Raw genomic sequence first — 16597 nt, 5'->3', positions numbered from 1 at the left:
CACTCCAGCACAGCTGTTGCTTCTCCAAACTTTTCTCTATTTCTTCCATTTCGTCCACAATTCTCGCCATTTCCCTTCCCGACCATCGCAGAACTTCTCTTGGTGACACCTATGAACAAGCCCACCCCGTAAAGCCAGTCCTTCTATAGACGTTGTTTTTAAATAGAAACAGGTGTTCCTGTGCCTTTAAACCGTGTATTTATAAAACCGTTTATATCAATGTGTTTCAGGGAAGGACAACCTCATGCAATCATCACATGAAATAACAGAGGTGATCTGTCTGATGCTCTCAGGACAGTAGTAATACAAGTAATAAAATAGAGAAAAAATATATACTTTGCATAAAACATGTTTATTCAACAATGCCTCCACCCGAGCATACATATTTATTTAAATACTTCCTTGTGGAGCATTTGTTTGTGGACATTTTTACAGTTTTGTGTGTTAAGATAGGTATAGATTTGTTCAAGTTCATAAAACAACTCTACTTAACATGGCATTACATGGAAATTTCAAATATTGTAAGTTTCAATGGTTGGAATCATATTCCAGTTTTTGGGAACTTTTCAAGAGTTTGCATCTCATATTTCTGCATCAATCAGAAAGGGCTCTGGCACCATAAATATAATTATTGCTGAGCAACTAACTACTATACAACCGATTATGAAAAACTTTGTATAAAAATGCATTACACTAAACTACAACCTGCATGCTGTGGAAGCACTGGTCTACCAGTAATACAAAATATACAAAAAGAAATTTGCTGGAAAAAACTAGCATGTTTCATATAGACAGATAAATATATTAAAAAGTATTGATGTCAGCAAACATTTAGAAGATGTATCTGGATCTAAATGTGTTTAAGTCACTGTTACCTAACCCATCCTCGAAACTGCCTCCTCCTAGGTTGTACGCACACACGCCCATTCCCCTCTCTGAAAAAAATGTGCTAACACATTCTGTTGCTAAGGCAATTTTTACATTAAAAAAACAATCTATTTAAGAAACCATGCTGTTGTTAGCATTCTTCTTCGAGCTGTCTCCATCAATGTTTAAGCCAGGGGTGGGATGCGATGGAAGATTTGCTGCGGTCGCCGTAGTCGTAGAGCAGCTCCTCGCCCTCATCGACGTCTCGCGATGCCACCAGGATGAGGTGAGGTATCCCGTTGATATCATGGAGTTTGGTTTGACAGTTGCCGTTCTTACTGTGGTTGATCAGACGACCCATGCGACCCGTTTCTTTCGTGGCGTCCACACTAGAGGGAGAAGCAATTGAAAAAACGCTGGTATTAAGTTAATCTAACACGTTGGTTATGGTTGAAAAGATATTGTATCATGAAACTAAAACAAAGACTGCATTAGTGCTGCAAACATTGAGAACACTGAAATTGCTTTGCGGCTATGCCAGAGATGCCACACACATAAAAGAGGAAGTGTTTTGACCTACCAGTAGGTTTTGCAGATATACTGAAAGTAGTACATGTAGCAGCCGGTGGTAGGGTTGAGAGCGTATTCGGCCTCCTTTGTTTTGGCATCGGTGATCTGCAACAGGTCTCCATGGTACTCCACTACATACTGGCCCTTCTGGAAACACTGGGTGGCAAACACTCCTCGACCCTTGCCATCAATATGCTGCACCTGAACCAGATATATTTCACTCAGATATTGGAATACAATATGGTCCAAAAGTCAAGCTAAAAAAAAATGACAAGCTAAAAAAAGGTAACAAAGCATTTCTAAATAATCAGGGGGGGGGGGGGGGGGGGCATTGCGTGTGAGATGCATTTCATGTCTGCAAATAAACATGCCAGTCTGATAAGTCTGATAGTGAAGTTTCAAAAGCTGTGATCAATGAGTGTACCTCCATTCCTTCCTCGACCCCATTTATGATCAGATCATCGATGTGTTTCTTTTGTTCACACTATGAGAAGACAAGCACAGAGGACATGTAATGATCACTATGTCATAAGACTAATTGAAGAACACAAGTCCTTATAGTTGCTAATGCCATTATAGTCAATTTCATCTTATACATTTTATGAACCTTTTCCATTTAGGAAGAACAAAGTTACACTGCAAACATAAAGAGGTCAGCTTTGTTTGATATTTTGTTTGGTCAAAATATACCAAATCCTTGTTGATAAATAAACAATCAAAAAGCCCTCAAACCAGTGTTTCCTCTGAAAATCAGCTGGCCTGAACACATGCTTTCAACCCGGGGGTTGGGTTGCGGTTCAGAACAATTACATTGTGGGTCAAAAACACTTGAACACTTTAAAAACCCGGGAGCTTGTCATGTTGCAAATTCCATTCTGTGAGCGGCGAGGCAGACATACAGCGCATTCGAAAAGTATTCAGACCCCTTCCCCTTTTCCACATTTTATTACGTTACAGCCTAATTCTAAAATGGCTAAATGACTGTAGCAGAAACACTGCATCAAACAACTTAATGGCATGCAGGTGATGTGCGCAAACACAGACACGCTAAATTGTCATTGCGATCCTGGCTGATATGTTGATTTTTGTTTGATTGATCAAACATTTTATAAACCTGCGTAAATAAATTACATTAACAGAAATTATTAAATTAATTTCCATGACTTTCCCAAAACTTTTCAGATTTTATAATTTTCCAGGGTTGGAAAATGCCATTTTAAAATTCCATGACTTTTCCTGACCTTATGAACCCTGAGCGACTGATAAAACAGAATGACGGGTGTTCAAACAACTAGGTTCTCATTCCACAATAGCTTTGTTTATCTTTCAATTCCGCTGTACAGGACACTGCTTAATAACAACAGCATGATATTGGTCAATATTTTAGTGGTAAAAGGTAATACATGCCCTTTACTCTCTCTCACCTTCAGCTCTGATCTGCTTTTCCTGGAGCTTCTCCTTATAGGATAGTAGTCTGTTACTTTGCGGTTTTGGGAATTTCCGCTCTCTGCCCTGGAAAGGAAACGTATGAACTGACATTAACAATCAATACCATTTTTAAATCTACGGGTACATATGAGCCATGACCACATTCTTGTGAAAGTGAACAAACAAACACAATGTGTCCAACAGAAACAAACACAATGTGTCCAACAGAAACAAACACAATGTGTCCAACAGAAGCACAATGTGTCCAAAAGAAACACAATGTGTCCAACAGAAACACAATGTGTCCAGAAACACAATGTGTCCAACAGAAGCACAATGTGTCCAACAGAAGCACAATGTGTCCAACAGAAGCACAATGTGTCCAACAGAAGCACAATGTGTCCAACAGAAGCACAATGTGTCCAACAGAAGCACAATGTGTCCAACAGAAGCACAATGTGTCCAACAGAAGCACAATGTGTCCAACAGAAACACAATGTGTCCAACAGAAGCACACTGTGTCCAACAGAAGCACACTGTGTCCAACAGAAGCACAATGTGTCCAACAGAAGCACAATGTGTCCAACAGAAGCACAATGTGTCCAACAGAAGCACAATGTGTCCAACAGAAACACAATGTGTCCAACAGAAACACAATGTGTCCAACAGAAGCACAATGTGTCCAACAGAAGCACAATGTGTCCAACAGAAACACAATGTGTCCAACAGAAACACAATGTGTCCAACAGAAACACAATGTGTCCAACAGAAACACAATGTGTCCAACAGAAACACAATGTGTCCAACAGAAACACAATGTGTCCAACAGAAACACAATGTGTCCAACAGAAACACAATGTGTCCAACAGAAGCACAATGTGTCCAACAGAAACACAATGTGTCCAACAGAAACAAACAGGTTTTGACAAATTGATTATGTTTGGCAAGTCAACAATGTAGGCGTTGTTGGAAGCAGAAAAACACAAGTACCCAAGCTTCCACTACCTCAAGTTCAGTTTAGTGTACTCCAGATAGGTACACATGGGAGAAGTGACAACTATGTGCAGTTCACCAGTCTCAATCCAAATACACCCTTTTACTTAATGATCTACATGCTCCAGATTAGTGCATGGATTTATGACATCCCAAGGTATGAAAACACCAGATTTGTTTTGATGATATCCAGTGGTAGCTTACATTCTAAGTGTTGACTTCTTTCCTTTGGCCTTGCGTCGGATGTCCCTCCTTTGGTTGGCGAGGTGAACGGCGGTGCTGTTGGCGAGGAGGGTGTGGGTGATGTTACTGGGGGCAGGAGGGGAGGAGTGCTCGGATGGGGCGTGGAGGCAGGAGACTGGGGAGAAGTGGAGAAGCTGCTGGGGGGCCTGGTGCTCTTCTGTCCTGCAGGGCCGCTGATTGTGGCTCTCCTCACAATCCGCCAGCTTCAGGACGAATGCCGCCTCAGAGTTCAGTTTCCTGGCTACTGGGTGGGGAAAGCAGAGAGGAAAGTCTGCTTAGGAACACCAATGTAAAATGGGAAATGAGGAGAGGAAACCCCTTTAAACTGTTGAGATGCTGCTCAGACCAAATCCCCCAGCTCCTTTCCTACTTGTGATGAGAAGATTTTACTTATAAAGGAGGGCTGAAGTGATGGATCCTGATGAAGCCAACCTCTTAACAAACCTTTTAAGTTTACCTACTCGGCATTCACAATGCAAATAAAAGTCTCTACACTGAATTTACACATCTAGGCCTTTTCAATTATATACAATACATTGATCAAACACTTGCAACTTGAGTGGATTAAGCTAATTGATCAAGAATTTACATTGATCTAGGCCTTTTCAATTCTATACAATACATTGGTCAAACACTTGCAACTTGAGTGGATTAATCAACTAGATCTGTTGCACACTCAACAAGATAACTGATCAAGCAGAACTGCATAATAGAAAGAGTAGGACGTGAATGCACTGCAGTAGTTAAATGATCAGGCTACTACACACTACATACCGTCACCTTGTCTCTGTGCATCATTCTGTATAGAGCAGCGTCCAGTGTACTTTCCCTCCTGTATGAGTTTGATGGTCATCTCATCAAGGGCAGGTGATTTGGACTTGCTGTGGTTCTGGTTTCGGAGAGTGATGGAGTGGCTGTTTAGTAACATGTCCTGTCAAAGAAAGAGGTGGACGCCATCAATTATTTGTTGTTTTGTGTATGTGTGTGCGACTGTCAAATCAAAGTTTATTGGTTGTGTACACAAATTTGCAGATGTTATCACAGGTGCAGTACAATGCTTGTGTTTCTAGATCCAACTGTGCAGTAATATCTAGCAATACACACATAATACAAAAATAAATGAAGAAATATCAGAACGGGGCCTCCCGAGTGGTGGAGCAGACTGAAGGCACTGCATCACAGTGTTGCGGCATCACTACAGCCTGGGGCTTGATCCCAGGCTGTGTTATAACCGGCCGTGACCGGGAGTCCCATAGAGCGGCGCACAATTAGGCCAGCGCTGTCCGGATTAGGGGAGGGTTTCTTCCGACACAATTGGTGCAGATGGCTTCCTGGTTAAGTGAGTGGGGGTTAAGAAGCGCGGTTTGGCAGGTCATGTTTCAGAGGACACGTGACTTGACCTTCGCCTCTCCCGAGCCTGTTGGGGAGTTGCAGCGATGAGACAAGATTGTAATATCACGAAATTGGGGAGAAAAAGGGGTACATTTACAAAACAATTTATAAAAATAATAATATCAAAATGAACAATAACATTAAGAACACCTGCTCTTTCCATGACAGACTGACCAGGTGAAAGCTATGATCCCTTATTGACGTCACCTGCTAAATCCACTTCAATCAGTGTACATGAAGGAGAGGAGACAAGTTAAAGAAGGATTTAAGCCTTTGGACATGGGATTGTGTATGTGCGCCATTCAGAGTGTGAATGGGCATGACAAAATATTTAATTAAGTGTCTTTGAACAGGGTATGATAGTAGGTGCCAGGCGCACCGGTTTGAGTGTGTCAAGAACTGCAAACGCAGCTGGGTTTTTCACACTCAACCATTTACTGTGTGTATCAAGAATGGTCCACCACCCAACTTGACATAACTGTTGGAAGTATTGGAGTCAACATGGGCCAGCATCCGTGAGGAATGCTTCGACACCTTGTAGAGTCCATACCCAACAAATTGAGGCTGCTCTGAGTGCGAAAGGGGTGCAATTCAATATTAGGAAGGTGTTCCTAATTATTTGTACACTCAATGGTGTGTGTATATACAGTATATTACTAGAAAGTGTGTACAGCTATGGTTATATAGGATGAGCCTTGAATAGAATACATTATATAGATAGTGGGTAAAAGTATATAAACATGTAAAGTGACCAGCGTTCAATGACTATGGAAAAAGGGCAGCAGTCTCTAAGGTGCAGGGTAAGTATCGGGTGGTAGCTGGCTATTAACAGTGACTAAGGTCAGGGTACTGGGCAGAGGCTGGCTAGTGGTGACAATTTAACATTATGATGGCCTTGAGATCGAGACTGAAAAATCAGCTTCGGTCACAGTTTTGATGCACCTATTCGGGCTCCATAGTTGTTAGCTGAATCCCTTAATTTATCACGTTAAATTGTGATAAGGCTGTTTTCGAGAACATGCCAAACGTGACTGGATAATTCAGCTACAAATACCTATTGCCCACTGAACGCGACTAACTTTTAATTTCGACCATTCGCTAATTCAACCGATAGAGTAGCTAGCTAGTGCCGGGTTAGAGAGGATAACATATACAGATAGATTAGCTGGCTAACCATGCTAGCTACAGCCAACGTACCCCGTTCATTTGTCTTATTTAGTTTGTTGTCTTTTTATGCGAAAGGCTTTCGGTCCACTCTTCTGTTGCAGTAAAAAAAATATCCAACAGCCGTATGTCCCCTGCGTTACACAACAGTCATCTCTCCTCTGCCTTTGTACACTCTCTTCCGTCTCCACAAAGGATACTTTTTTGTATGTTTTGCTTTGAAATTATTCAGCCCATATAATTTCCACGGTTCCTTCCCTCCGCCATCTTTTATTGTAACTCATTCTCTCGAGGGTCCATGTGAACATTTGTGACTGTATTTATAACGTGAGGTCAGCAGGAGGCGCTGTCTGACAGTGTTTCGGGGAGTTGGCTTCCGAGAGCTTTCACACAAAGCATTTGATTTTATTAATCAACATGAATCATTATCATCAATCATAATTAAAAAAAATCTAAAGAGCGTTAAACCAAGGCCGTATACATTTTAAAGGGTTAATAAATTATGTTATGATAAACTGTAAGGTCTCCTCATCAGGAGACCTATGTGTGTGTGTTAAAACCTGTTTTGAGTGTTGTGACCTTCAGACACTATCAGAAGGCATCGACATTCAGACTCCTCCTGTCTGGATCCCATTGTGGTTATCTGGTTTTATGAGAACACAAGGCTGCCACAGACCTGATGAAAATAGCCACCTGTCTGAAGATGCTTACACTCGTTCACCTTGTCATGACCCTATCTATACTTGTGATGAAAGGTCAAGTTTCGGTTAAACCCACTTCTGAGTTTTTACTTGCTGGTAAGATGGTTCCAGGTGTCAGTGGGAGGTTTAGATTCATTAAATGTTGTTGCCAGGGAAAGTTACGTAAGGGGGATTTGGGAGGCTATATGAGTTACAGGATGTCTTAGACATTTTGCAGAACTTGGGGAGAAAATATCATATACTGTTATACTGTACTCTTTACCAACTTCTACCTACAAATGATATTACAAAAGGAGTATTTTTTTAATACGTAAACAAAGAGTCTGTGTTTCCTTTCCATTACTTATGTATGTTTGATACTTATGTAACCCTGATCATTTGTTGAAAAATCATCATTTTACAGAATCTGAATATTCTGACTGAACTGTGTAAATGCTCTTTCTCAATTAAATTAAATTAAATTAAATTTTAGGGCTTTATTGGCATAGGAAATATATGTTTACATTGACAAAGCAAGTGAAATGGATCATAAACAATAGTGAAGTAAACAAAAAATGTACAGTAAACATTACACTTAAAAAAGTTCCAGAAGAATATTCATTTCAAATGTCATATTATGTATATAAGCAGTGTTGTAAATTTGTGCAAATAGTTAAAGAACAAAAGGGAAAATAAATAAACATAAATATAGGTTGTATTTCCGATGGTGTTTGTTCTACACTGGTTGCCCTTTAATTGTGGCAACAGGTCACAAATCTTGCTGCTGTGATTGCACACTGTGGTATTTCACCCAATAGATATGGGATTTTATCTAAATTTGATTTGATTTCGAATTCTTTGTGTGTCTGTGTAATCTGAGGGAATTATGTGTCTCTATTATGGTCATACATTTGGCAGGAGGTTAGGAAGTGAAGCTCAGTTTCCACCTCATTTTGTGGGCAGTGTGCACATAGTCTGTCTTCTCTTGAGAGCCATGTCTGTACATAGTCAAATTCGAAGTCATATCGCTCTCTTGCTCTCTGTAGTTTTGTGTTCAGGTGTGTCATGTTTTGTTTGTGGCTTTTATCTTTTGTTTTCATGTTTTGTTTGTAAGCAAACTTTTCAGACTGCCTTTTTCAAAATCTTTTACATCATTTTTTACTTAAAAGGTATTACATTTAATGATTGTGTAAAATATTATTTTATTATGAATCATATAGATTTATCTGTTTATTATTGCTGCCAGTAAGAGCATGAATTGAAAAGAAAGCCTGAGGGGTCCCCATCTGAGTCTGGTTCCTCTCAAGGTTTGTACTTTCCAGGGAGATTTTCCTTGCTTTGTGCTGCTGCTTTGGGATCTCTCTCTCTATCTCTCTTGATTTGAAATCATGACACACAGACCTCTAATAAAGACCGGCTAACGTTTTAATGTGATTATTTATATATATATATATATATATATATATATATATATATATATTTGACCTTACCAACATGGGCGTTCCAAATTACATATGTTGCAAAATGTGTGCTAGACGTCACTTCCTCCAAAGACACGTGGTCACGTGACATGGTTTTAGCGCTCGATTTCTGGACTGTGAGGTTTAAAGAATTATGCTTGAAATGCCAACATTATTTTCTTTATCGATTGAGGATCGCCAACGGATGCCCCGCGGCCATTTGGAAATACTTTTTTGTCGACGGAGCAGAAAGAATTCTCGACTGAAAATTCCAGCGCTCGGGTTAAACGTCACGTGACCAACCCGCGACTGGCTGCTTGGTAAAGATGGCGGAAGGTGGTTAGAAAACAGAGGAGCGAAGAGGGTAATATCCCGGTTAAGGCAGCGATTAACGGAACGCCCGTTCACTGATATGTGAGTGTTGTTACCAGGCACAAATGTTTGAAAATGGTTGAGGATTTCCCGAGGATCACAGTAAAAGTGAGGCTGTGACGTGTTGCTTTCGTGAAATTGATTTTTGGTGTCCTCTTTCAATTCATGGCAGTTACCTTAAGCTGTTAGCGTCTAACTTACTGTACAGTAGCTAGCTGTCTTTAGTAACTGTGACTGAACATAACACAAACCATCTTAGTTTGATATTAGCTAGTTAACTAGGGTAACTTGAGCTAACTAACTTTGGGTAGCTAAATACTCTTGTAACATTACTAGTAGCAGCTAGCGAACTGTTTATTGTTATTGTAGATACATTAGCTATGGCTAATAATGCTAGCGACTGCGTTATATGGGGTTATCTTTTAGTAACGTTACATTGATTTGCTGAGTGTAGTTAAATTCAAAGGGGTTAGCCAGCTAACTAGGTAATCCAGCAAGCTAGCTAACAGCCAAGCTAACGTTAGTTGTGTTGCATGCAAACAAATGTTTCCCACAGAAACTATTGCATATCGAGGTTTGTTGATACGATAGTAACTTTACTTATAAATTATGTGGACAGTTACTATAACGTCAACTGTTATTAATGATCAATTTAGTTGGAAGCATGCTAGCTAGTTAACTAATGTTAGTTAGCTAATATTGCCACACAGTGAGTACGAATATTGTAATGCTGTTCACTTTTTTTAGAGGGTGTGCTGTTTCCTAGCTGGCCTATTCATAATTTGACTGTCTTTGCCTAATAAGCTGTTTAGAACACGTTGTTCGATTTGACATTAGCGAGCAACCACGTCACACCAGGAAGTTGAGACTAGGGAGTCGGTCAGTGCAAACACGTGCCGGGGTCTGAGTCACTTTGTAACCAGGCAAGTTCTCAAGATCATACTCCTGGATCTACACATTGCATTTAAGTGTGTACACACAGAATATTATTGCGGTATTTTTATTATGGCATTTTTTTTAATGACCAACAAACATCTACAGCAACAACCAACACTGTACTTTATTGGTGCACAGCTAGTCACTAGGTTGCTGAGTGAAGTTCTCTGGTCTGATGGTTTTATTAACTGTTAGATAAATAAGGTTTACACAGTCAGTGATCACACCCCTGCCACATGGTGCTGTGCATTAGATGGTCCTAATGTCTGTCTGAGAAATATCTGTTGCTAATTATTTATGAAAATTGTTGATTGAAAACTCCCAACCTTTATTCGGTGTGGTTTGAATTATTTTCTTTGCGCTATAATGCTTCTATTTCCCTGTGTGAAATAGTGTGTTGTAGCAGGGTATGCTACAGATAGTAAACTGTTAAATCCAAGGTGTCAGAGAGCCCAATGTACAAAAGTCTTAACTAAAGATGGTTGTTTTGGTTAGATCACTAGCAGTGGATAGAGAGGCCTTGCCCTATCTGTCCCCCGCGGATGTCACTCACCAGTTTGTTGCTGTTTGCAGATGATGGATCCTGGACAGGATTTGCTCCTAGCAGCCCTGAGCGAGAGCGGCATCTGCCCTAACGACCTGTTTGACTTTGACCCTCAGGATGCTGCAATGCTGTCTCCCACCCCACAGGTAGGTGAAACTGAGGGTGGCATCTTCCCAGTAGTCCAAAGTGTCTTTTAGCTAGAGCTGTGACAGTCATTGATCAGCCAAATGACCACTGGCACCGTTATAACCATTTGACTAGTTTATTTTATTTTCATCCATCTTCATCCATAACTGTATGTTACACAGTAATTGTGCCACTTCTAGTTCTTCTGAATGAAAAGCACTATATAGTTGAGGTCGGCCGATTTTAATCGGAATGGCCGATTTAATTAGGGCCGATTTCAAGTTTTAATAACAATCGAAATCGGTATTTTTGAGCGCCAATTTCCTTTTTAATTTTTATACCTTTTATTTAACTAGGCAAGTCAGTTAAGAACACATTCTTATTTTCAATGACTGCCTAGGAACTGTGGGTTAACTGCCTTGTTCAGGGGCAGAACGAGATATTTTCACCTTGTCAGCTCAGGTGTTTCAATCTTGCAACCGCACAGTTAACTAGTCCAACGCTCTAACCATTGCACTCCACGAGTAGCCTGCCTGTTACGCGAATGCAGTAGAAGCCAAGGTAAATTGCTAGCTAGCATTAAACTTATCTTATAAAAAACAATCAATCATAATCACTAGTTATAACTACTAATCCAGTTTACCAGGTAATATTATCCAGGTGAAATTGTGTAGTTTCTCTTGCGTTCATTGCACGCAGAGTCAAGATATATGCAACAGTTTGGGCTACCTGGCTCATTGCGAACTAATTTGCCAGAATTTTACGTAACTATGACATGCATTGAAGGTTGTGCAATGTAACAAGAATATTTAGACTTAGGGATGCCACCCGTTAGATAAAATACCGAACGGTTCCGTATTTCACTGAAATAATAAACGCTTTGTTTTCGTAATGATAGTTTCCGGATTCGATCATATTAATGACCAAAGGCTCGTATTTCTGTGTGTTATTATGTTATAATTAAGTCTGATTTGATAGAGCAGTCTGACTGAGCAGCAGCAGTCCTGTAATCATTCATTCAAACAGCACTTTCGTGTGTTTTGTCACCAGCCCTTCGCAAGCGCAGCGCTGTTTTTATGACTTCAAACCTATCAGCCTAATGGCTGGTGTAACCGATGTGAAACGGCTAGCTAGTTAGCGGGGTGTGCGCTAATACTGTTTCAAACGTCACTCGCTTTTAGATTTGGAGTAGTTATTCCCCTTGCGCTGCAAGGGCCGCGGCTTTTGTGGAGCGATGGGTAACGATGCTTCGAGTGTGGCTGTTGTCGATGTGTTCCTGGTTCGAGCCCAGGTAGGGGCGAGGAGCGGCCGGAAGCTTTACTGTTACACTGGCAATACTATATTGCCTATAAGAACATCCAATAGTCGAAGGTATAAGAAATACAAATGGTATAGAGAGAAATAGTCCTATAAATACTATATTAACTACAACCTAAAACCTCTTACCTTGGAATATCCTCTCATGTTAAAAGGAACCACCAACTTTCATATGTTCTCATGTTCTGAGCAAGGAACTTAAACATTAGCTTTTTTACATGGCACATATTTTACATAACACACATTCTTACATGGCACATATTACTTTCTTCTCCAACACTTTGTTTTTGCATTATTTTTAAACCAAATTGAACATGTTTCATTATTTATTTGAGGCTAAATTGATTTTATTGATGTTTTATAATAAGTTAAAATAAGTGTTCATTCAGTATTGTTGTAATTGTCATTATTACAAATTTAAAAAATCGGCCAATTAATCGGTATCGGCTTTTCTGGTCCTCCAATAATCGGTATTGGTATCGCCGTTGAAAAATCATAATCGGTCGACCTCTACTATATAGTTATCTCAATAGGTTATAGTGACGACCTCCCAGCATCTCAGTAGTATCTTTTCCTCTGATCTGCATGAATACATAACTAAAGGACAGCCTGGGCGCTGCTTTAATGTGTAGTGTTCTCTGGTGCTGATGTGAGTTTTGTTTCTCTCCAGTCCATCTCCATCAGTGCCCTGGGTGTTGACTCGGGGATGGAGCCAACGGGAGTCACAGCTCCACCCAATTCTACAGGCACAATCAGGGTAGGAACTCTATTCAACTAAATATTGTTTAGTTTGCTGTTACTAAGAAACCTATTCAGACAACTGGTAAACAGTTTTGAAATGGAGAAGCCAACCACTGCCTAAACTTGCCCAGCAAGTTTGCTTTCCGTTTGAGAATGTTGTCACATGTTTGTTCCCATTTAAAAAGGACCCAGAATATTTGTGCGTTGTCTACACATTTTGAGAACATAGACCATCAATTAAAAACTATTTGACCTATTTGCAATTAGTGTATTGACTCTAATTGTCTAGTGTTGTACTGTAGTATATTTTCTGTGTGGTAACATCTCACCCTCTTCTCCTGTCTCTTTACTCTGCTCACTGGTCCACCAGCACAAACCTCAACCCTCAACCACCACATTTGTCTTAAATCAACTGAATCAGTTGCCATCGCTGGGAACAATCGTTGTGACCAAGCCCTCAACTGGAGGCACTGCCAGACATACCATCACAGTCACCAAGGTAGTCCATACCACTCCCTCAGCCCTGCGGGGGTCCACTTCCACACTCACCTCCTCCACGGCTCTCCCCTCCGCAGTCTCCACAGTGGTTTCTTCCAGTCTAGAGCAGGTCAGTGGAGGAAATGCTTTTGCCCTTGGACAAAAATGCTGCTGAAAATGAAAAATATACAAATGTGTGTGTGCTCTCTGATTTGGTAGATTTCATGAGGGCTGAGAGGTTCTTCACCTCCTGTGCTGCCTCTTGCAAAATATTTTTTTTAAATGTAGGGACTACTGAACTTTAGATATAGAGCCTTCCGTGTTATAACATATATCTTTCCCCCTGTGTGTCAGATCCAGCTGAAGGACCTGTTGAGGACAGGCGGTCTGAAGGGCAGCACCATGAAGGGTAGTAGTCTGGTGGAACTCATGAGGCTCAAGCCACCTCACGACATCGCCCAGCCGGTCGCCACAGCAATAGCCACAGGCACCAGTGAGTCACAGTACTAATTGAACCGTGACTGTGTTCCAATGGCTCCAAAAATGGCTTTTCTTTTCCCAGCCTTTTGCTTTTTAAGAAAACAAGAACACTTGATGTCACTACCATATGGGTCTCACCTATTCTATACCATTTTCTAAGATCAGAGGTGACCTTGTCAAGGGATGGAATCCTTTGAAGGGCTAAAACTGCTCTTATTTAAAGGTGCAGATATTTCAGTTAGAAGAAGCGGTCGAGAATGATGTCATGTAGCCATAGTACCAGTGTTCAATCCATTCATGCCATTCCCATGTCTATCTATTTTGCTCTTTTAAGTTTAGTTTGGAAAAGGCTAACCAGGATGTAACAGCCATGTCAAAACCCTTCACTGTACAGAGTATTAACTTAACTCACAGGATCATTAATGTGTACCAAACATGTCTATGTTCAATGCTCTCATTCTCGCAGAGATAATACTGGTCTCGACAAAGATGATGCATAAAACAGGTATGGACAAGATGATCAGGAATCCTCTCAGAAACTAGTGTTGTGTATCACAGGATGGGAAAGGAAAGCGTTGTTGTAAAAGGGTCCAGTTTTCACACCTGTATGGCACTTCCACAGTTCACGCCCACTTTATTTAAGGTTTGTTTACACTTGGGAAGCAGTGAAGTCACTTAAGAAGTGACCTTGGGCTGTTCAGTTCAAGTGAATCATGCCTAAGTGTGTGAATGTCTTTGTTTATAATGGACTTGGTCAGTTGTCTGTTTTTACACTAATGATTCCTCTCTTTCTGTTCTCACAGCGGAACTGAACAACGGGATAAAGGAGGTGTCAGGTAAAGACTCCGCTCGGGTCTGGGTGAACGACGACGTGAAAGTGCGGAGCTTCTCACCTACACTAGTGAGTTTGTGGCATCGTCCAATCACTGACTCTTAACCAAAAGGCAGAGGTCGTGGTAGTGCTAATAAAATCTCTACCCGTTCCCCATGTTGAATGACAGAACCTGAGTTTCTTTGAAATACTTCAGTCCGCTTTATAATCAGTGATGTGTTTTTATAGAAACTCCCAGGAATGGAGGAGGAGGCTGAGGAAGAGGAGGATGAAGAGTTGGGTCATGCTGAGACATACGCTGAGTACATGCCCATGAAATGTAAGCTTTACGCTGAGTACTCCCAACTATTTAGTGTTCTTTCACCTTTACTGAAGCTATTGACTGATGAAAGATAGTGTGAACCTCTGCATGGGCTTCACCTGAGTCACTTTGTTTTTGGGGAGCAGAGGAGTTGATTCAAAATGAAGGTTTCATTGATCAGTTGGTTGACTGACTGATCATGTTGCTTCTTCCAGTGCGGATCGGGCTACGTCACCCAGACCAGGTTGTGGAGACAAGCTCCCTGTCCAGTGTGAATCCTCCCAACGTGTGGTACAGAATGTCCATACCGGAGGAGACCATCGACCGCGGCTGGCTGTCTGCTCTGCAGCTGGAGGCCATCACATACGCTGCCCAGGTAAAGATCCTACACCTTTACACTACTGCTCACCTGGCCAGATATAGACCCTACTACAGCTTGGCACTACTTTATGATCACCTGGCCAGATATAGACCCTACTACAACTTGGCACTACTTTATGATCACCTGGCCAGATATAGACCCTACTACAGCTTGGCACTACTTTATGATTACCTGGCCAGATATAGACCCTACTATAGCTTGGCACTACTTTATGATCACCTGGCCAGATATAGACCCTACTACAGCTTGGCACTACTTTATGCTCACCTGGCCAGATATAGACCCTACTACAGCTTGGCACTACTTTATGAACACCTGGCCAGATATAGACCCTACTACAGCTTGGCACTACTTTATGATTACCTGGCCAGATATAGACTCTACTACAGCTTGGCACTACTTTATGATCACCTGGCCAGATATAGACCCTACTACAGCTTGGCACTACTTTATGAACACCTGGCCAGATATAGACCCTACTACAGCTTGGCACTACTTTATGAACACCTGGCCAGATATAGACCCTACTACAGCTTGGCACTACTTTATGATTACCTGGCCAGATATAGACCCTACTACAGCTTGGCACTACTTTATGATCACCTGGCCAGATATAGACCCTACTACAGCTTGGCACTACTTTATGAACACCTGGCCAGATATAGACCCTACTACAGCTTGGCACTACTTTATGATTACCTGGCCAGATATAGACCCTACTACAGCTTGGCACTACTTTATGATCACCTGGCCAGATATAGACCCTACTACAGCTTGGCACTACTTTATGAACACCTGGCCAGATATAGACCCTACTACAGCTTGGCACTACTTTATGATTACCTGGCCAGATATAGACCCTACTACAGCTTGGCACTACTTTATGATCACCTGGCCAGATATAGACCCTACTACAGCTTGGCACTACTTTATGAACACCTGGCCAGATATAGACCCTACTACAGCTTGGCACTACTTTATGATTACCTGGCCAGATATAGACCCTACTACAGCTTGGCACTACTTTATGATCACCTGGCCAGATATAGACCCTACTACAGCTTGGCACTACTTTATGAACACCTGGCCAGATATACAGACCTGCCAACATGCACGCATTTTGCGTACCAACAACGTAATTCTCTGTCCAGGTACGAGATCCGAGTAAAACAATTAAGCAGAAATGAATAGGGCCTGATTTTTAATTTTTTATATATATATATATATATATATATATAACGTTTTAATAAAAAATATATTGAGTAAATCTAACACCCCGATTCTAGAGCTGC

General features: G+C 41.1%; 2 protein-coding genes across 9 annotated transcripts in view; one reads left to right on the top strand and one right to left on the bottom strand.

The window, feature by feature from the left end:
- Positions 1–335: 335 nt before the first annotated feature.
- Positions 336–6965, bottom strand: LOC139422814 (N-lysine methyltransferase KMT5A-A-like). 5 transcript variants are annotated; one of them, XM_071174192.1, is made up of 7 exons: positions 6691–6965; positions 4876–5032; positions 4063–4342; positions 2862–2949; positions 1862–1921; positions 1448–1638; positions 336–1256 (listed from the first exon to the last, which is right to left on the bottom strand). In XM_071174192.1, the coding sequence occupies exons 1-7, from the start codon at positions 6697–6699 to the stop codon at positions 1046–1048; spliced, it is 996 nt and encodes a 331-aa protein (XP_071030293.1). In that variant the 5' UTR covers positions 6700–6965; the 3' UTR covers positions 336–1045. The 5 variants fall into 5 exon arrangements, with proteins under 5 accessions (XP_071030293.1, XP_071030296.1, XP_071030292.1 ...); XM_071174195.1 differs by having other exon boundaries at positions 4876–5518; positions 6691–6950; XM_071174191.1 differs by having other exon boundaries at positions 4063–4345; positions 6691–6934.
- A 2086-nt stretch (positions 6966–9051) lies between these two features.
- The window catches only part of LOC139422824 (protein strawberry notch homolog 1-like), a 34465-nt gene continuing 26919 nt past the window's right edge, over positions 9052–16597 (top strand). The window contains exons 1-8 of one of the 4 annotated variants that reach the window (XM_071174212.1): positions 9052–9161; positions 10679–10795; positions 12763–12849; positions 13204–13440; positions 13665–13803; positions 14594–14691; positions 14851–14941; positions 15139–15299. In XM_071174212.1, the coding sequence (XP_071030313.1) occupies positions 10679–10795; positions 12763–12849; positions 13204–13440; positions 13665–13803; positions 14594–14691; positions 14851–14941; positions 15139–15299 (930 nt within the window). In that variant the 5' untranslated portion in view covers positions 9052–9161. The other 3 variants (XM_071174214.1, XM_071174211.1, XM_071174215.1) reach the window with 3 other exon arrangements.

The sequence above is a fragment of the Oncorhynchus clarkii genome, chromosome 12 (assembly GCF_045791955.1).
Source record: "Oncorhynchus clarkii lewisi isolate Uvic-CL-2024 chromosome 12, UVic_Ocla_1.0, whole genome shotgun sequence".
Lineage (NCBI taxonomy): Eukaryota > Metazoa > Chordata > Actinopteri > Salmoniformes > Salmonidae > Oncorhynchus > Oncorhynchus clarkii.
Note: the sequence above shows the minus strand (reverse complement) of the source record. Positions and strands in the feature narration are given on the sequence as shown.

Excerpts from the sequence above, each read along its gene's own strand:
- LOC139422814 (XM_071174191.1), bottom strand. Across the intron at positions 1,922-2,861 it reads AAAGCAGATCAGAGCTGAAG|TGTGAACAAAAGAAACACAT; the intron begins GTGAGAGAGAGT and ends GTCTTCTCATAG. Across the intron at positions 1,257-1,447 it reads TATATCTGCAAAACCTACTG|TGTGGACGCCACGAAAGAAA; the intron begins GTAGGTCAAAAC and ends TTCTCCCTCTAG.